At 44.7% G+C, this 20,342-nt stretch overlaps 2 protein-coding genes across 3 annotated transcripts; one reads left to right on the forward strand and one right to left on the reverse strand.

Annotated features, from left to right (window-relative positions):
- Nucleotides 1-8,358: 8,358 nt before the first annotated feature.
- LOC120956602 (frataxin homolog, mitochondrial) lies at nucleotides 8,359-9,569 on the reverse strand. 2 transcript variants are annotated; one of them, XM_040378233.2, is made up of 3 exons: nucleotides 9,465-9,569; nucleotides 9,016-9,397; nucleotides 8,359-8,945 (listed from the first exon to the last, which is right to left on the reverse strand). In XM_040378233.2, exons 2-3 carry the CDS (start codon nucleotides 9,331-9,333, stop codon nucleotides 8,649-8,651), a joined length of 615 nt encoding a protein of 204 aa, XP_040234167.2. In that variant the 5' UTR covers nucleotides 9,334-9,397; nucleotides 9,465-9,569; the 3' UTR covers nucleotides 8,359-8,648. The 2 variants fall into 2 exon arrangements, with proteins under 2 accessions (XP_040234167.2, XP_040234175.2); XM_040378241.2 differs by having other exon boundaries at nucleotides 9,016-9,394; nucleotides 9,465-9,540.
- Nucleotides 9,570-12,453: 2,884 nt separating this feature from the next.
- On the forward strand, nucleotides 12,454-17,326 carry LOC120959536 (sorting nexin-29). Its single transcript, XM_040383002.2, has 4 exons — nucleotides 12,454-13,241; nucleotides 13,362-14,644; nucleotides 14,705-15,002; nucleotides 16,224-17,326. The coding sequence occupies exons 2-4, from the start codon at nucleotides 13,398-13,400 to the stop codon at nucleotides 16,398-16,400; spliced, it is 1,722 nt and encodes a 573-aa protein (XP_040238936.1). The 5' UTR covers nucleotides 12,454-13,241; nucleotides 13,362-13,397; the 3' UTR covers nucleotides 16,401-17,326.
- The last annotated feature ends 3,016 nt before the right edge of the window (nucleotides 17,327-20,342 follow it).

Below are 20,342 nucleotides of genomic sequence, written 5' to 3' on the forward strand. Positions count from 1 at the left end.
GAAAATAAAGCAGTGCAAGCGACAATTTCTCGAAGTTTCTTTTTCGAGCAGCAGGGATGACGGTGGATTTCAATTTGAAATTTAATCTTGTATTGTGAAGTTTTTGATCTTTGATGGCAATTGTTTTTTTTTCTACTCCATATTTTTTCCCACCGCTTTAAACATTAAGAAAATAATATTAGGGACTATTTTTTTTAGTTCCCTCGTTTGAAATATGCTTGTTGATTTAGATGTATATCGCAGAGAAAATCAATCGAGACGGGCAGACGACACATCCCAGTAGGCGTCAAATCGCCAGACCAAAATCTCAGAGATAACTTTAAAATTCTTTCACAAAATAGGAATTCTTTATTGAACCACTAGAACGAAATCTGCAAACAAAATGCAAATACAGTCAACTCTTTCTTATTTGAGTGGCGATGGGACTGTCATGCAAGAGGGATTTTCAAATTACAGAGACTGAAAGTGAATGAAAAGTCCTTACAAACTAGAAAGAAACATAGCAGATTGGAGTATACACGATTCAATAACAATGGCAACATCATACACTAGTGGTGGTAGCTCGGCATCGGATCCGATGCCGGGTTCGGAACCAATTCCGGAGCCGATTCCGATGCTGGTATCGGAATAGGTTCCGGAATCAGAATCGGCGCCGGATATCGGAATCGACCTGGGAATCGCAATTTGTTCCGGTAACAGAATCTGAATTGACTCCAGAATTGGAACTAATTCCGGAATGAGAATCAGTTCTTGAATTGCGGTTATCAATACGTAGCAGCATTGGATCCAAAGATGCCGAAACCGATTCCGATTTCGAAGCCGATTCTGATTTTGAAGCCGAATTCGATTCCGGAGCCGATTATGATTCCGGAGCCAGTTCCAGAGCCAATTCAGGAACCAATTCCGGAGCCGATTCCGGAAACTGATTCTGGACCTACTATCCGGAATTGATTCCAGAAAACATCGGGGCTAGCTGGAATCGGTTCCCACGAAAGCTTCATTTGATCACTACCATACACAATTAAGAGGGGTACAGAGTTTCAGAGGTTTTCCAAATCATAGGGACAAAAATGTACTGAAAATTTTAAGACTGTAAAACATGTTTAATTAAGAGGGGGGTTTCAAATTGGAGAGGTCTCAAATAAGAGAGAGTGTACACTGTATGTGATCAGCTGATTGCTATGATTCCTTATCCGCAAAAAGGCGGTCAACATCCCTGACAAAACACCCTAGCCGCAAAAGGCGGTTTTCGCCGCGATTTACGACCTAGCGAAAATGTTTTTTTTTCACGATTTGTATGGAACACACTCAAATTATGGTCGCAAATTATGGATGGGAAGATTACGGTTCTGACTTCTGTTTCACTCTCGCTCACAGTCGATGATGTCCTGTAACATTCGCACAATCCTATTGGCTCTACGGTTTGGTTGTTGCTGCTCTTTCTCGCACGTGAGCAATTGGCTTGGTACGCAGATGACAGGGACCTGTGGGGTCTTTTCGGCCACTGGTTGTAATCGACCACGTGGTTCCAAGGAGCGCTGATATGTGGTCAGCGGAGCGCCAGGTAGTTCGGCAAGTACCATTCCGACTCATGGGAGCAGCGATTTGGAAAGGACCTCGCACCTCACAAATGATCCGGATGGTTCCAACCCGGTAGGTCGACCCGCATCCATTTTTTGTAGGTCGATGTTCTTCCTTCCAGTCACAGGAAAGAAATTTCTGTCAAAAATTAAATCGAAAGTTTGGTCCTCATCATCTTATGAATGAGGGATCGTAAAAAGTTTCTTTTTCGTTATCTTATGTGACACAACAACCATTGCTTTGCTACCTGCCTCAATCACTCTTGGCCGTGGATCTCCTGTTTTTCTTCTTCTTTGCGTAACACCCTGCGCGGTCATGCCGGTCTACGCTGGCTACCGAATAGTTAGCCCTTGCTACGAGAGACGGTTCTCACGAGGATTGAACCGAATACGAGCATGTTGTTAATTCGTGCGAGTTGACTTTATCTGTTACTAATTGGTTTACCGGGATAGCGGGATAGCCAGTCCTGGGCCACTATGACCATACGGGGCTTGAACCTAGGACGGGAATATTGTGTTATGTTCGGGCAGCACGATAACGGGCGGACCGAAACCAGCTAAGCCATCCATAGAATGTAGGGACCAGCGGCGGGTCAAGCCTCTCCGAGGCCCTAGGCGTTATGGTAGACGGGGCCCCTTCACCAAATCCATCGACGGGGGGGGGGGGGTGGGGGGGAGGGGGGGGGGTTTGGTGTACCAATCATACACTGCAAATTTTATAAGTTTGCTGCAGTTACATTTTTTACTGAAAGCTATTGAGTAATACATGGTTTTCTCGTTTCACTGAATATCAGTAAAACAAATTACTGAAAATGCAGCTATTTATTCTGTCAAAACGACATTTCTGAGCTTCAAAAGAAAACATAATGCGATGCCCTCTTGCTCGTGATGAACAAACATTTGATTTGGTAACCGCTTACACCCCGATAAATTTTAGGTGCGTATTCGGCTTGCGGGATTAACGTTTTGGTTGAGAAAAATCTTCACACCACTTTGCTTTTCTTGCTGAAATTTCATGATAACCGTGAGTGCGTACCAAATCAACAAACTTGTTTCGACAAAATACAGTTCACATCTGTATTTTGTCGAAACAAGTTCATAAATCTTTATGAAACAGAGATGAACAAGAGCAGCATGGACTGCCACCCGCGCATCAATAAAAACCCCAATTTCAATACTTTTTTTCGCCAATTTTTAATCGATATCAATGACTAAACAATCAGTAATATCAGAAAGGCTTTGTAGTATGTTCAAATTTTGGGTACTGTGGATACTGTTTCGAAGCGGACTTTCGACACTTGATCGTCTAGGCGATCATAAAAACCTTTAGGACGTTGGAGTTTAGAGGGATTACCTTGGGTAGGAGGACATAACTAAACTCCTTAAATGAGAAGTCGATAGATGATGGATGGGCTTAGTCCTATCTGTACAATCCGAACAAATCTGACCTGCCATGATCGGAGTTGGTTTTATCTATACTCAAAAGAAGTTAAAGGTCGGAAAGTTATCGTTTTCGCTAAGCTAGTTACATTTGTCTTTTATTGACAAGAACGATGGTTCTAAACGATATTTTCTTTCCTACTTTACAGTTTCTAGCTCGTGTTTCATAATACGGACGATTTGATTTAAAATCGTCATCGTGAGCATAACATGAAAACAATATTTTGCTTTTACGTTGGTGTTTACCTTTACAATGAATACTGAAGTACCGTCTTGCTTCGAATTACGGCCACTTCATTTTCAATCGGTCAAAGCGATAACTTGTTGCACGCGGGAAAAACAATATTTTCATTCGAAAGTAACTGGAAATACCTTGTATTGCAGTATGTTTGTCTCAAGTAATCCACGGACCACAGGTTGGAGAACACTGCTTTAGATCAGCTGCTTTCTAAATGATCGAGCGGTGAGGGCCAGGAGAATGCATTTTTTTACACATATTTTTTTTTTCTTTTGGCTCAACAACCGATGTCGGTCAAGGCCTGCCTGTACCCACTTGTGGGCTTGGCTTTCAGTGACTAATTGATTCCCCCCCATAGCAGGATAGTCAGTCCTACGTATGGCGGCGCGGTCTGTTTGGGGATTGAACCCATGACGGGCATGTTGTTAAGTCGTACGAGTTGACGACTGTACTACGAGACATATATTATGACTTTTTACACATATATTATTATATTATTACAGTTAATACCCAAATAACTGGTTTATGATATTAAACAATGCGATTGGTTATTGGTTTTCTTAAATTATTATATCATCCAAGCATGTTTCAAATTCATTTTATTAAATAACTAAAATTGATTGTAAAGATTCTTCAATTAAGAGTCTGCAGCATACTGTGCAAAAGTCATAAAAAGTTCAAAACAATTAAGCAAAATCGCAATATCGCTTCTGAATGTACCCTTCCTTCCATGTTGCAAAATGTTTTCAGGATATATCTGAAGATGGTACAAAAACCTTAACAGCTGAAAAATTATCGAGACAATCGTACAATCGTTCAGTACTATTATGAGGCCACGGACAAGTAAGGCCAGGTCAGACCAATTGATAGTGCATTTCTTTAAAAAAAAAGCTCCAAGAAAATCGTTGCATCCTTAAAAAGCAATAGTGTGTAACCATTGTTCTCGTAAAATCAACAGTCAGGTTTTTATGGAATTATTCGTTTCTATTTTCTAATTTCTCCTCAAATTTGACCATATTAATTGGTCCGACAATCCATGTTATGGTGATCAAATTTGGAATAGTTCAACGATATGAATTGTCATATTAAAATATGTTCAGTTAATTTGTAATGAATAGGATCTTCCTATCTTTCAAAATCGCGCAAATATTTTCTCGGGCCTGACTGCATATTGTGGCGGGCCGGACTTTGCCGACCGCTGCCGTCAAATTTTACGCGATCATTCATATCGATATTTCCTTTCTGTCGACCCTTCCAAATTTGACCCAAACCCTTCAACAGCTTGCTTTTCCACCATCACTTCGTCCAGTCCCCAAAAAATAGCAGGGGCACGAGTTCTTAGTTTTTGCGTGATAACATAGACACAGGCCAAATTAAAAAGCGCACACATCGACATCGGAATCGATTCTTGAATGAAACCTCAACAGATAAAAAGAGCGTGCTTGGTGTCAGCCAATTTTTCTTGCTAATTTCTCCGGTTACGAACCGTTGTGTTGAGATCGGTTTCGGAGCCTTTTAATGTCGTATGTGCAAGTAGTTTGCGTGAGGCATCATCGTGAGGGATAGTAAAATGCTTATGATAAATAAAATAAATATGCTTCTGATAGGTCTGGTAGTAATAGTAAATCTGATTGTAAACATAACCCCCGGGGGGAAAATGGAGATATATTGGGTTGACAACACCAAATAGAAGGGGCCTCTCAATCGACGGGATCATCAACGGGGCCCCAAATGGACGCGGCAATGGAGATTGTTCTTCGTATTATGGCTGTGTATGGCTGTATGTAGATGCATCTGTAACGGTTTTTGGTCTTGTTGTATTCGCAAAACTTGAAATAGTCGATAAAAACCATATATAAATGAACATGTTCCATAGGTTCCTTGAGTATTTTTATACCCTTCCCCCCTTTCTTCTAACTGAAACCTTTCCCATTTCCCCTTCTCTTCGGTCCACAAACTGGATGTGTTCGATTAGGGCCAAGAATGAAAATTTTAGTTTTTGCATTAAAAGACACACACAATCCACTATCCCAGGCCAGGAATGTGAATACCATTTTTCGTGTGAAAGCTGTCTGCTTTTGGCACAGAATCGCAAAGCGGTAGCAGGGGCCCCGTATACAAGAACAGGACGGTTCATCCCAGCCAAGAGCGCACACAATGACATCGATTTAACCATTCCTCGAATGAAACCTCAACCCACTGAACCCACCGTTGACCAAACGACCTTCCTAGGCTTTTTAAAGCGACGCGAGCTTGGTGTCATTTTTTCCTGCTAATTTCTCCGGCTACGAGCCGGTGTATTGAAATTTTGTTTAGGGGCCTTTAAATTTTTGTCTGTGTATGATGTGTGCTTGTGGCTGTTGAAACGGGTTTTCTTTGTGGTTAAACGCAGCGTTCTGTTCTGTGTGCTGTGCATTGGATTTTAGCAGCAAGTGTCTCCGCGTTTTTTTTTGGTGAGCTCGTGCATCGACCATCCACACCAAGACACATAATGGACGGGCCCTTCATTGACGGGGCCCCTTATAGACGGGGCCCCTTATCGACGGGGCCTCCTTACCGACGGGGGCCCTTACCGAAGGGGCCCCTTCATCGAAGAGTCCACATAATAGTTGGGGCCCCGTAAACCACCTTTGAGTTTCAGTTTCAGCATAGCTGTAACGATTTTTTATCTTGTCTTCACGCAAAAAGTTGTATGTAAATAGTGATAAAACATCATTTTAATATTAACATGGCACAGTTTCTTTTTGGACATATAAATACCACCCCTTCCCGATTTCCCCTATTTGTCAGTTGACCACAAAAGTTGAGTAAGGCCCCGCGTGAAAATTTAAGGTTTTGCGTTAAAAGCAGACACGCTCCACGATCTCAGGCTTGAGATGTGAATACCATTTTTCGCGTGAAAACAGCTGTCTGTTTTCGGCACACATCTGCAAAACAAGTATAGGGGCCCCTAGACAAGCGCAGGCACGTTTCATCCCAGTCAAATTGAAAAGCGCACACATCGATATCGATGGAATCGTTTCTCGAATGAAACCTCTACCCACTGGAGCACCGTTGCTTGCTTGATGTTAGTCAATTTTTCCTGCTAATTTTACCGGCTACGAGCCGGTGTATTGATATTGTGTTTCGGGGCCTTTAAACTTTTGTTTGGGTGTGTTGTATGCTTGTGTTGTGTAACGGGTTTTCGGTGGTAGTTAAGCGCAGCGTTCTGTGCATTCCATTTTAGCAGCAAGTTGCTCTGCGTGGTTGTGGGTTTGGGTGTCTCGTGCACAGGCCACCCACACCAGCAAAAATTTACGGTTTCTCGTTCTGTCCAATACTTTGCGCCAACGATGATGAGGTATTGATTTGAGCTGTGCGCGCGTGTCGCAGCGCAGCTTTGATGCAAGCATTGGCAGATTTCTTAGAACATTTAATGTGCTGCTTTGAGTAGTATGGGCCCCGGTTTTCTGCAGTTCGGGGCCCTCGACAAAATACAGTGAGTAAAGGGATGGGAAAAATGAATTAATTAAAAATTTGTCTTTTTGAAAAAAGTCCCATTCAGAGGGGGGGGGGGGGGGGGGGGGGGTAGAATCGGTACGAAGTCGAACATCTACAATGACGGGGCCCCCTAGATCGACGGGGCCCCTGGCGGCCGCCCAGTCCGCCCACCGTTTAACGCGCCACTGGTAGGGACGCGTAGAGCAGCTTGGCGGGTGGCTCCGGCTGCATCACTGGCATTTGAGGCTCCCAGAGGGCCGGTCGCCATAGCCAATCCCCGACCGCAGCCGCAGCGCTATGGCCAATGCATGCAGCATAAACGTCACTTACGCATGCTGCGTCAATGGCGAGTGCAGCGACGGGCTAGACTACAACTCTCTATGCCACCCTCCAGATAGCGATGTGGCCGCGCAGCACCATTCGCAACGATGATGCGTCTCCAAAAAAGGCGAGAGAAAGAGCAAGCTAGGCAACGCGAGCGAGCGATACGTGCGCCAGCTAAGCCGAGGCGGGCACTCCTCGTTTACAGCATGGAACGAGAGGCAGGGAAGAACTGCCTTTCTTTCTTCCGGAGAGGAGCCCCCTTTAATAAGGAAGAAGACGGTAGAACATGGTGGTTAAATCCTTACCTGCATTCTCTATTGTGTGGGAAGGATGGAGAGGGGAAGGGGGGATTGGAGGAATTGTGCATTTAAAAATTGTGCATTTGAATAAAAACAATAAAAAATGAAAAGAAAAATGTATTCAAATACATGATCCTTTATTTGAATATTTGACAATTTTAAGCATTGGTTGTCTTCACATGATATGCTGTGTGTGCTAGTGCATTGATAATCGTCCTTTGATTGATTAATTATTATTATTATTTTTCACAAGTGTAACTAACTGCACTAACAAACAATATAAAACCCGTGCGCGGCATGCATCCGATCGATCCGGCAAATAGCTCCAACGGTAAATCTATTCATACAGATCACCACGACAACTATGAGCGTAGATCAAATCCAGATTCGAACGATGGCTGTAGATAATAACGCGCAATGGATCGAGCAGCGAAAAAAAAACGGAGAAGGAAAAAACAATAACCAAGTCAAGCATACAAGGCAAGGTCAAGCTTTCGCCAATAACTGCTGGGAGAGAAGCGTGGGAATGAAGGAGGTGGATATCACTACCGCTACCACGTGAGAATAGCTGGCTGGATCGTACGGTACCCACAGGGAAAAGAGTAAGGGGGAGAGGGAATATCGACTTTTTGAACCACCTTTTTTATAGCCATTAACCTAGACAAAAACCATGAGCGAAATACTCCAGAAAATCTTCCATAATTGTAGCGTTTTTCGTTTTACAAAATTTCGCTTCGTCGTATATTGAATTAAATGCGACGACCCCGATACGACGTACACACGACGTCGAAAATATTTGAAATTGTCGGCTAGGGTAGAGGGCTGATCGTTGCTTAACCCAATTTTCTTTTACCAAGAATCTATTTCAAAATCAAACTACACTCTTTTTTACTCTAAAATAAGTCCCATAATCAACAAGATAGCATTTACGGATATAGTTCCAGTCGATCCTTTTCGAAAGACTTAATTCCAACTGACCAAGCATGACAAACTCAGCTCCACGTTCTATGCGCTGTTGACGCACGAGTTTTATTAGGCGTTCTAGCTATCCGTCCCTAGTAGCAATCCCCCCAAAAATTCTTCAACCCAGTTAATCGCGCAACCACCAAACAGGCAAAGGAAACCATCGACGGTTGCTAGCGGCGTGTGTACTACATCGAGCCACCGAAGTTCCCTCAGGAAGTTCCCCGTTCGAGGGCCCTTTTCCGTCCTAAAAACTAAATCTATAAACACAGCGTGTCACAGCGTGTTGCGTCCCCAACCTCCTCCGCCGGTCGATAATCCAGTTCATCCCTCCCGTCCATCCGGGGCCGGTTCCTGCGGTCGCTGGCTGTGCGGCAGGGCGAAAAATTCCAGCTCCCGGCCAACGATCGCACTGATCTCCCGCTGGAGCAGCTCGTGCAGCGTCACGCCGTCGTGCCGGTACAGCCAGTAGCCCTCGTTCACGGTGCGCTTGTCCGGGATGAAGTCGTACCGCTTCGGGCCGCTGGTGGGCGAGCTGAGCCAGATCTGGCGGTTCGGTAGCTGGCGATTGATAACGTACGTGCCGTGCGGCTCCCCGAAGCTAACCGTTAGCACACCGTCCTGGCAAAGGGGGGAAAGTGAGCTAGAAAAAGGAGCAACAGCGACGCGGCAACGAACGCTCGACTCTTACCCCGTACGTTACGTCCGGATTCTTGAGCGTGCTCGTTTCGTCGATGATCTGCTCGAAGTAGTCAACCAGCGATTCGAGCGTGTCCGAGCAGACGGCCACAAACGTGACGGAATCGATCAGCGAGGTGGCAATGAAATCGTTTGGATTCATCGAACTGTACTGACGGCTGTGCAGGGTGGGGCTGGTCCGTAGCAGCCCGGTGGCAAGCGCTTCCTGTGGCATCCTAGTGCGGCCCGGCACGGCCGGAGGCAACCGATGGGTGGTGCAGCTGATAAGCCGGCTCCACCGACCAGCGAAAGGCCGGAAAACGGTGTTCATTGTGCGTGTGACCAACCTGGCACTAGGGAGGAAGGATTGTGTTGTTTCCTTCTTCTATCTTCTACTGGAAGAAATGAAAAGCCCCGATTTCCCGACGAGTTTGTGTTTTAAGGCGGCACAGCGCTATTTACCTTTCGCGCTGGAAAGTTCTTCACACCGCTGGTAGGATGTTTTGATCGTTTCGGGATTGTTATGACAGTTGACCGTGCTGCACCAGCACATCGAGCTTGTGTGACGTTTGGTGGTTATAAATTCAAACCGCAGGATAGCAAAACCGTTGCGCACGGAAATGGCAAAATGGAAGGGGAGCGCAAAATATGACAATGTTGCGCTCAAAATTGATGCCGTATCGTTTGGACAACATGCTACAACCGTGTTGCATGCATATTTTTGATTTGTTTTATGTGTGTGACGAGCACATATTTTGGAGTGAATGTACCCAAATAGCCAGCTCGTACTTTACAGCTCATTTGAGGCTGTCTTACAATCGTGCCGATGCCGTACTTTGCGGCTGATTAAGGGCGGTGGCAACCAAGGACCGTAAGGCTGGAAATAGACGAACCGAGATCGTCGCGGTACCGCGAAATTCGCGCATTGTTTATAACAGTTGTATAACAGTAGAGCTGTCAAATCTTCCGCGCCTCCAATCGCGCCTGCTGTTTCGCAGAGATACCCAACTTCGGTATTGCTGAGATTTTCGCGGTAGCGCGAACCGATTATTTTTCCTTTTTCTGGTGGATTTGTGTGAAAACTCGTGTCGAGAAATGAGTTTTGTATTTTATTTTGCACAAACTATGTGAAATAAATAATTTGATTCGCAAATTGATAGAAAAATATTTCTTCTTGGCACATTCAATCGTCACCAGACCTCGGATGGTTCCATACACGAACCGCGATTATCTCGGCTATCTGTCAGATTTTATAACATAATTGACAGCTCAAGTCATACGCGATTTTCGCGGTACCGCGACGATCTCGATTCGTCTATTTCCAGCCTAAAGATATCAGGTCAAGTTATAAGCCCGTTTTGACAGCTAAGTGGAAGAAGAATCGACGAAGAAAACTGACAGTTAGTTTTCCGCGTTTGGCGAACGCTTCAAGTTCTAGAAGGAAAATTTCCATTTGAAATCACGGGCTGTGTTCTAATAAACTAAAATATTCACCCAAATTGATCTCCACCAAATGTTGACCATGCAAAACGTAAAAAATCCATCAATACATATATAAGCGGAAAACCATCTGTCAAAATCGGAGCCCAGAGGGGGGATCGCCAAAAGCGCTATAACTACACCTCATTATACATTCCACCTTGGTGGCAACGCTTTTTCGCATGCGATTTTATCGGACGGCCTGTCATATTTTTGTATGGGATTTGACAGATAACGTCGGACGACGAAATCGCACGTCCGACGTTATCTGTCATATCCCATACAAATCTCGTTCGATAAAATCGCATCCGATGAGCGTTGCCACGGGCCTAAGGCTGGAAATAGACGAACCGAGATCATCGCGGTACCGCAAAAATCGCGTATGACTTGAGTTGTCAGTTATGTTATAAAATCTGACATATAGGCGAGATAATCGCGGTTCGTGTATGGAACCATCCGAGGTCTGGTGACGATTGAATGTGCCAATAAGAAATATTTTTCTATCAATTTGCGAATCAAATTATTTATGTCACATAGTTTATCCAAATTAAAATACAAAACTCATTTCTCGACACGAGTTTTCACACAAATCCGCCAGAAAAAGTAAAAATAATCGGTTCGCGCTACCGCGAAAATCTCAGCAATACCGAAGATGGGTATCTCTGCGAAAGAGCAGGCGCGATTGGAGGCGAGGCAGATTTGACAGCTCTACTGTTCTACAACTGTTATAAACAAGGGGCGAATTTCGCGGTACCGCGACGATCTCGGTTCGTCTATTTCCAGCCTAAGAGATAGACGGTACTTTGCGGAACTATGGCGCTTTTTAACAAGCACTTAATACTCTCTGGATCCATGCAGCTGGTTAGCCTGATGTGTATGGTTCACGATGGAAATTGAAGGCTTGTTAAGAAGATGTGCCGAACTTGGTGGAACTTTATAGCTTTTTTATGCATGACACCGGTACAAGTTGGCTCTTGTCAAATTGTCCAAGACTGTCGCTGTCACTAATCTCATTGCTGCTGCACAAGTTAGATTAGTTCTTTGAAGAAGGGATTTTGAGGGAAGTGATTGTTATTGTACAGTAAATTTTGATACATTTCGTGATATTTATGAATATTGAGGATTGAAAAATATACACATGTACAAAAACAAAACAAATCCTGTTGTTTATTTCATTGATGACGTTTGCTTGATAATAAAACACAAAGAAAAATAATCCCCAGTACCGTAGCATAAGGAAGCTGCTTAGGCGCTATTTAGAAGGACCGCCTGGAACTTTGATGCTGTCCCAAGTGCCACAAATCCACTAAACGACCACTAAACGACTTCTAAACGACTCAAGTTCTCTTCCTAAACGGAATATAGAAAGACTTCGTTTAGCAGACGGCAAACGACTCATGCATTCTAAAAATAGCGAAAAAGCTGGCGGCGCTCTCTGTTGGTGGGATACCCCAACCAGTTGAGCTTCATCGCTTGGAGGAGAGCTTTCTCATTTCCTCTGTACTGTTGTATGGTTTCGCATTGAAGTTATGCATCGCTAGAACTAGAACGGCGATACGATTGTTTAAATACTAAACTCTAATGGAAACCACCAGCACTGAAGCAAGTGAGATTTGAGTAATGGTCGTTGGTGTTGATACCCACGTATCTGACCAAACGACCATTCATATAGATTTTTGCTCGGAAAGTTAGAAGGCTATATAGGTCATGATAAGATGAAACTTGTCGAAACACATTGCAAGAAAAGGATAGCAATATAATAATCAGTTTTAATACGCCATCTATTGATCAAACCAATGAAGCTGTGGAGCTTTCATTTTTTTTCTATGGATATTCAATTTTCCAGTCGTTTAAGCTTAATCTGTGGCGCTTGGGGTTAAACTACTGCAAAGGGCGAATTAGAGCAGCGATCTTTTGCGTGCCAAAATGAGCTGCTTAAGCAATTCTGGCTATTTGGGAGGTATCAGGTATAAATCCGCATTTCAATAAGGCCCGGGTCTATGAAAATGTTGCGGGAATATTTGTTGCCAAATACTATGGACTGTCAAACTCATGTTGTGGGAACATTTTTGTTGCAAGTGAAACAAATGTATTTTGTTGCCGGAACTTTTTCGGACTTGTTTGCTCTCCAAAACGGATAAAAAATCATTTCAACGTAATTTTACAATGTTTTTGTGAGCACATTTGTACACAGTTTTTGAAATAAATAGGAAAATCCATAGATGTTGCCATTGAACAAATATTGCTGCAAGATGTTCATAGACCCAGACCTAACAAAAGTTTTTATATAAAATGTGGTCAAGCGTATAAATATGCCAAATGCACAATAATGGCTTGAAAAGAAATATTTTTTTCACATTTTCATTCCGAGCGTAAAAAGTTGCAAGCAAGAGACTTTTCATTCCACCCACCAAAAACGATAAGCTGCGTTCACTGTTGTGTGGTTGACTGAAAAACGTTCGGTTGCTTGCCGTCCTGCTTGCGCGCTCACGCACACTAGCAGGGCAGCTGTCAGCTGGCCGCGGACCGTCGCTAAAGCAAAACAAAATTGTAAACAAAGCTTACTCATCGCGCGAAACGACAGCACCAAAACAACACAACGAGAGGGCGTAAAAGCGCTAATCCACCCCAAGGTTTTGATAATTCCTCCCAACAGGGATCCGATCGCTGGTCAATCGTAGCAGGCCTTGGCGCACGAGTTTTCGATTTGGCAGAACAGCAGAGAAAACAAAACCCCTCCACGCTGGTGTTCTGTGTTGGGTGAGTTGTTTGGTGAGCGAACCAAAGCACGCCCTTGGAGAAATCCACCACCTCCCCCCCATCCACTTTATCCACTCCTCACTTTATCGGTAACTTCGCCTCGGGGGGGTTTTGTTTTAGGCATTTCTGGCGCGTCCGACGGTTGCCGCCCGTGCGATGGTCGGCATGAGCAGCTTCGGGCTGAACGCGTCCACGCTGGAGAGCATTGTCGGGGGGAGCCGGGCCGCCGCGGGCACGGACCAGGAGCCCGAGCGCAACCACGAGCGGCAGGCCCTGCTGAACGAGCTGCTCGCGACGGTGCGCCAGTGCCAGCAGCAGTACGGTGGCCATGCGAAGCTCGCGACCGAGGACGACCCGCTGATCGGCACGCTGTGCGACGTGTGGGAGCGGGTGCTGTCGCACGGGCTGCGCACGGCCGCCTGGATGCCGTTCAACATCCTTGAGTACTTCGGGCCGCCGGAGGGCGGCCGGCCCGCGGTCGAGCGGCCCTGCTTCTGGGACTTTGCCTCGAACCATCTGACGCGGGACGAGCGCGAACGGTTCTGCGCCCTGCAGCAGGTGGTGACGCGGCGCGGCCGGGCCCGGGCCCTGCTGCGCGCCTTCCTCAACGAGCGCGCGCTCGAGCGGTACGTGCTCGTGTGGCTCGGCGACGGCGAGCTGCTCAACACACACTACGAACCGTGGGCGATGCTGCGACACGGCGAGTGCCAATCGGTGCTGCCGAACGTGGCCGCCGGCCTCGGCACCGTCCTGTTCGCGATCGTGATCGATCGGAGCGAGCTCAACCGGCCCGTCACGGGGCTGGCCGGGCAGGAGCAGAAGCCGGAACCGATCATCGTCACCCGCCGGCCCGTCGGCCCGGTGCGCAAGGTGAATGCGGTGCAGCGGGAAATATTGGACGATGCGGTGCCGCGCCAGCTAACACCACCGAGCACCAGCAGCAGCAGCAGGCGGACGCCGCTGGAAGGCACGGACGCTACTGCGGGTGGTGCCGCGCCACGGGAAGAAGTGCCATACACGGTGACGGAAGCGCTCGGCGGCTGGGGCGCGGGAGAAGCGGATGGGCCAGACCCGGGTGCCAGTGCATCGCCGGCCGGGACGGTCGATGTGGCGGAGGACAGCATGCTCAACTACTCGTCGGCCAGCGCCACCACCAGCTCCCGCTCGACCACGGGCAGTTCGCTCAGCGGAGAGGGACGGGGCACGGAGGAGGACACGGGATCGGAGGTGGCGTACCGGCACCGGACCCGTTCCGGATCGCCGGCGCCGATGCTGCGGCCAGAGCCCGAACTGCCCTCCACCCCTGCACCCTCGGGGCGGCCCTACGAGAAGCTGCTGCGAAGAAATCAAGAGCTGGAGGAGCGCTGCCATCTGCTGGAGTCGCGCGTCGCCGCACTGAGTCTGTAAGTGTCTAGGCAGAGCTTGGCATGACACCCCACTAATCCGTGCCATTTCGTTTGCAGCGAAAACTACCGCCTGCGTGCGCTCACGCGCTCCAACCGGCTGTCGGTGGCGTTCTTCAGCTTCAGCATTCCGAAAGCGATACAGCGGGCGGCGGACGGTGGACGGTCGCGCCGCCCCTACCACGTGTACGAGATCCGCATCACCCCGTCCGGCGTGAGCGGCTCGACGGCCGGCAACGAGAGCTGGTGCGTGTACCGGCGCTACAACGAGTTCTACCGGTTGCACCGCCGCCTGCAGAAACAGTACCCGACGGTCAAGAAGCTCGACTTTCCGCCGAAGAAAAAGTTTGGCAATCTGGTAAGAGACTGGGCCGGGCGTGTTGCCGGTTCTTCCCGCACCTCACCATTGTGTCTAGTGGTGCGAGCTCGAAATCAGAACTATCCGTCTCCGGAATCGATTCCAATTCCAATCGACTTCGGAATTGAAATCAGCTCCAGAATCTCCATATGCCGTCAAAAAGTTCATATCGCTGTATATTTCACCCTGTCTGGCCGTACGGTCAGGCTCCTTTGATTGTTAATGCGATTGCTATGGAGATCGATTTAATTTTACCTACGTTGTAAAAAGTTGACCGAAAAAGCAATCAGAACATTGCATGCATCACAACTAAACATTAATTGCACGCTGCAAAGAATCGATGAATGCTTTTTCATCTCTTCTTCTTCTTTTGGCACAACAACCGCTGCCGGTCAAGGCCTGCCTGTACCCACTAATGAAGTGGGCTGAAGCCAGACCCAATTGCGATTCCGGATCCGATTCTGATTCCGGAGCCGATTCCAATTCCGGGACCGAATCCGGTGCCTATTTCGATTCCGGAGCCCATTCAGATAATCGGATGTCGGATCCAATTCCGAATCCAGAGCCGATTCCGATTCTGGTGCCGATTTCGAAGCCGATTCTAGTTCCGGAGCCGATCCCGATCACGGAGGCGATACCGATACCCGAGCCGATACCGATTTCGGAGCCGATTCCGATTCCGGATCCGATTTTGATTACGGAGCCGATTCCGATTACGGAACCGATTCCGCATTCAATTCCAGTTCCGAAGCCAATTGCGATTCCGGAGCCGATTCTGATTCCGGAACCGAATCCGGAGCCTATTCCGATTCCGGAGTCGATGCCAATTTCGTAGTCAATTTCGATTCAGGAACTGATTCCGGAGCCAATTGCGATTCCGGAGCCGATTCTGATTCCGGAACCGAATCCGGAGCTGATGCCAATTTCGTAGTCGATTCCGATTCCGGAACCGCTTCCGGACCCAATTGCGATTTCGGAGCGGTTTCTGATTCCGGAGCCGATTCCGATTACGGATCCGAATCCGATTCCGAAACTGATTCCGGATCCAATTCCAAACCCGGCGCTGATCCTGAAACTGATTCCGGACCTACTATCCGGAATCAATTCCACAAATATTTGGAGCTAGCCGGAATCGATTCCGACCAAAACTTCATTTTTCCCATCAGTATTGTGTCTTTTTTTTATTTCCTATTTGTTTTTTTTATTGTTGTTTCACATCAGAATGCCGATCTCGTGGAGCAGCGGCGCCAGCGGCTACAGGTGTACTTGAACGGGTTGTTCGTGTCGACCCTGCCGGAGGTGCTGTCCTGCAGTACGCGCGTCCAGCTCGAGCAAACATTTCCATTTCTGAGCGACCAAACGCCTGTCGGGCCGGCCACCCCGGGCGGAGCGGCGTGAGCAGGTCCCCGGACCTTACCCTCTGTTCGCTCGCCCTACGCGCGTCACACGGTACCGCGAGCATGTGATGCATTCAAAACGAGTTTATTAAGTTCCGTTTTTGGTCGAATGAAAGATTAAGTATTAAGCAATACCACTTAAGATTACTCCCTGGCGCATGGTTTGTGAAACTACGTCTTACTAGTGGCCGTAGCTTGTGGCCCGTTTTGCGTGAGAGCAAAGTGGAAAGAAGCGCAACCAAAGGGGGTTGGTTATTTTGTGCAATACGCAACACAACCAATACGATACTCTCACCCGATCGACGAAGGTGGAACGTTCATCAGCCAGTGCAACAGAGCCGGGCAAGAGCAGGAAGACGCCCGGCGCGGTCGTTGATAAGCTTAATAATCGGAGAACAGTGTATGCAGCAGTCTTCTCGAACCCATGACGATTCCAAAATAATAAAAAAACACTGTATCGAATGAATTGTAAACAACTTCAACGATGAAGCAAAAAACTGAGTATTTGCACCCAATACGGGGGGTGTAAAAAAAAATCCAACGATCTTGTTGTGAGAGTATAAATTGTAGCAAAACAGAAAGGAAACGCGATAGCATTGGCGTCGGAAGAGTGGCGATTGTATCGTTTCGAATTAGCAGACATTTCCGTAACACATAAACTTCAATCCAAGGGATGATTTAAACAAGTAAGCACAACAAAGTACTCATCCGTGGCTGGAATTGGAAAGAATAGGAAGGAAGGCGGCGTACTCACGTGTTCGGATGGGCAGTTTTGTTTGTGCTGGGTAAACGTTAAACGGGAAATAACTAGGAAGCCGCGTGCTTTTGTTTTCTGTTTTTTGTCATATGGTTATTTATTTGTTTCTGTGTTGCGTTAAAAGGAAAAGAAAACGTTTGCGAAAAAAATACATCTATATATGAAAACTCGTTGTCGTTTTTGCGTATCTGAACGTTTGATTGTTTTCTTTGGATTTCAAAAAGCAGCTGTGGCAATAAATGGTGAATAGTTTTATAATCAGTCTACCTTTCATGCCTTTGGAAATAGTGTCATTGGTTCTGTCGACAATTTTATCGTGTCATTGTCATGTTGCACTGTTGCAATGTATATTGATGTAAAACATAACCTCTTTCAATCCATTTCTTTGTGAATATAGGAATGTATCTGATTTAGATCTTTTTTTTCATACCCAATAAATTTTACGTTGTTCTTGTCTTTTTCTAAACTCGTTTGTTCATTTTGAAGTAAATATACTTCAAAACGTGCCCTCAAAGATCACGTTAAGTTCAGTTCCAGTTTTGCTTTGTAAATGCGCCCAAAAACGTTTCTGCAGTGTTTTTTCTCGTTTTTTATTAGAAACAAATCAAATTGTTGCTCATGGGATAAAACTCCCCGGCAAAACTTCCTACTCTTTGGGAAGACATGTGTCGTTTATTTTGGATTTCTAAATATGTGTAGCTTCTTTGATGATAATGCTTGTTGAATAAATGGTTTATTTAATAAGCTTTGTAAATAGTATTTTCAAAATTAACTGTGTTACAACGTCGTAATGTTGATGTTGTTACAACAAATAAAATTGTGCTTCCTTCTCTTAACAAAATCTTCAGCAATATAAGAATACTAATGATTTTCACATTCTTAAAATAATGGTTTATACCCTTTCCTTCTTCTGTGCTAATTCTGGGCACAGCGTGTATTTACCCTCAAAGCTGATTCCATTTTGCTTTGCTAATGCATCCGAAAACGTTCCTGTAGCTAACAACTAGGAACAAATTCATTACAAAATAAACGTATTTCTGCAAAAAGAGATGGTTATTCTGGTCCTTACAATTTGGCCAACGTATGTTATCACAACATTCTCAAAAAACAACACACGGGTCTCAACGTTCGTAAGGCAAACACATTTAAATGTGTTGGATGATAGGTGCGTGTTTGACGCTTTCGTCTACAAATAACGGAGTAAAAGATAACTTTAATAAATAGAGAAATATAAACTGAAATGCTTATAGTATTATACATTATTTCATATTTTTTTTCATAATATTTCCGACCGGTTGCCAAATCCTTGTCAAATCGATGTTTTGAATTCCAGCTGTATGATTGCAGATGCAAAATGATCCTCTTTGGAAGTTGCACCGCGAATGTTCTTCTTCTTCTTATATCTTATATCCTCCTATGCTGCAAGTAGCGTCACACTCAGTCCAAGGTCAAGGCACTCGAAAGATGATGAAAGATGAATTCACGAAAATACGTTCCAATCGTACGAAAAAAAAGTCTGCTTGAGGTTATTGCGTGAACGATCAGGTGGCAGGCAACACCTAGGATAAATAAAAGAAAACATAAAAAAATATCCCGTTAGAAAATAGTTGATTGAGTTGGTTTAGGTTTAGGAAATATGTGGGCTCCAGTGTATAGATGCTACCATTCTATTATTTACATTTCAACGATTTTTCCATTAATATTCCACTGTTTCTAGCTCGTGTTTCACATTACATTACCAAATCACAATTTTGCTATGGGTAATCAAAAAAAGGCAATTTTAAGCATTATGGCAAAGCCGTGCCTCCTGAATAAAAAAAAAAATCAAAATAAGCAAGGGCTGGCAGCAATAACACTTATTTTTGATTGCACAGTTTCAAACCATTAGCACTCAGCATTAGCAAAACCATATAACATGATTCGAGAAATTTTTAATTAATAAAATTAAAATAAATGTAGCTTAAAAATTTAAGAGGATTAATAACAAGTTCTTTATAAATTTTTATCAAATAATGGGTAGCATCGCGAATTGTAATGGCAATCGCCAATTGTTTTTTTTTTCTGAATGAAATAGCCGTAGTCTCCTAGCAACAAACGATCGTCAAAATATAAACGGCAATCCAGCTAACGAAAATCGTTAAGACTGTTGTCAGAGAAATGCCAAATACAAAAAAAAATCGAGTAGTTTAATTAAAAATCGTTTTTAGCCTAGCGACATACGTTAAGCGGCGTCCATTTATCTACGACAATTGGGCAGTCGCTAGCTTGAAACATGTTTTTTATTTAAATTTCATATTGTGTGAAAAAATTAAATTTGTTTCTTAAATAAAAAAACTCATTTTTTTAGAAAAAAAATTAAAATATTTTTTTAATGCCCACTAGATCAGCTAGTTTACTATCCTTAATTATCAAAATAGGATAGTTTTCAATTACCTCATTTTTACAGCGCATATTTTACTAGAAAATATCTGTCTTTTTCGAGCAAACCAAGCTATCCATCACTGGATTATTCACAAGGATCAGGTGGTTTAACGGTGGTATATTAAGCATTTCGTATAACTGAAACTTGTGGTGTTTTGAGAACAAATAATTAAGAAGCGTTGTAGTGAAAGCCTTCTACTTTTCGATTATTTTAATCCTTTACAGGTGTCCCCCGAGATACGACTGAATTTGGGACCGAAAAAATGTCCCAAAGCAAGGCGTAAGTCGAAAAAGTCGAATGTCAAATATCTATGAACATAAAGTTTATAACCGAAGTTGAAGAGTTACAATTTATAATATCGAGTATTTTATTTAAAATAATGTTCGATAATGTAATAATTATATTTTAAAAACCGTACACAATATAGATATTCAAGATCGGGTAGTTTTGGAATCGGGTTTAGAGTTTGGAAATGTGTGTATAACAGTTATCAGCCCAGGTATTAAAAAAAAATACAACAATTTCTTGTCAATGACAACTTTTCACTGTCAAAATCAAAATCGTCGTATTTGCGAATCGTCGTAATTCGAGGGGATCGTAACTCGGGGGACGCCTGTATATTAATCCTTTTATCTTAAATGTAATCCTTTCATCTTGGTTTTGATTTGTAGGGAGGTCATGAAGTATATTAATTCGTCTTGTAGAATGTGGGATTCAAATAATTTCAACTTGGCTACAAACGCTTTCAATGAATCACACATTTT

The sequence above is a fragment of the Anopheles coluzzii genome, chromosome X (assembly GCF_943734685.1).
Source record: "Anopheles coluzzii chromosome X, AcolN3, whole genome shotgun sequence".
Taxonomy (NCBI): domain Eukaryota; kingdom Metazoa; phylum Arthropoda; class Insecta; order Diptera; family Culicidae; genus Anopheles; species Anopheles coluzzii.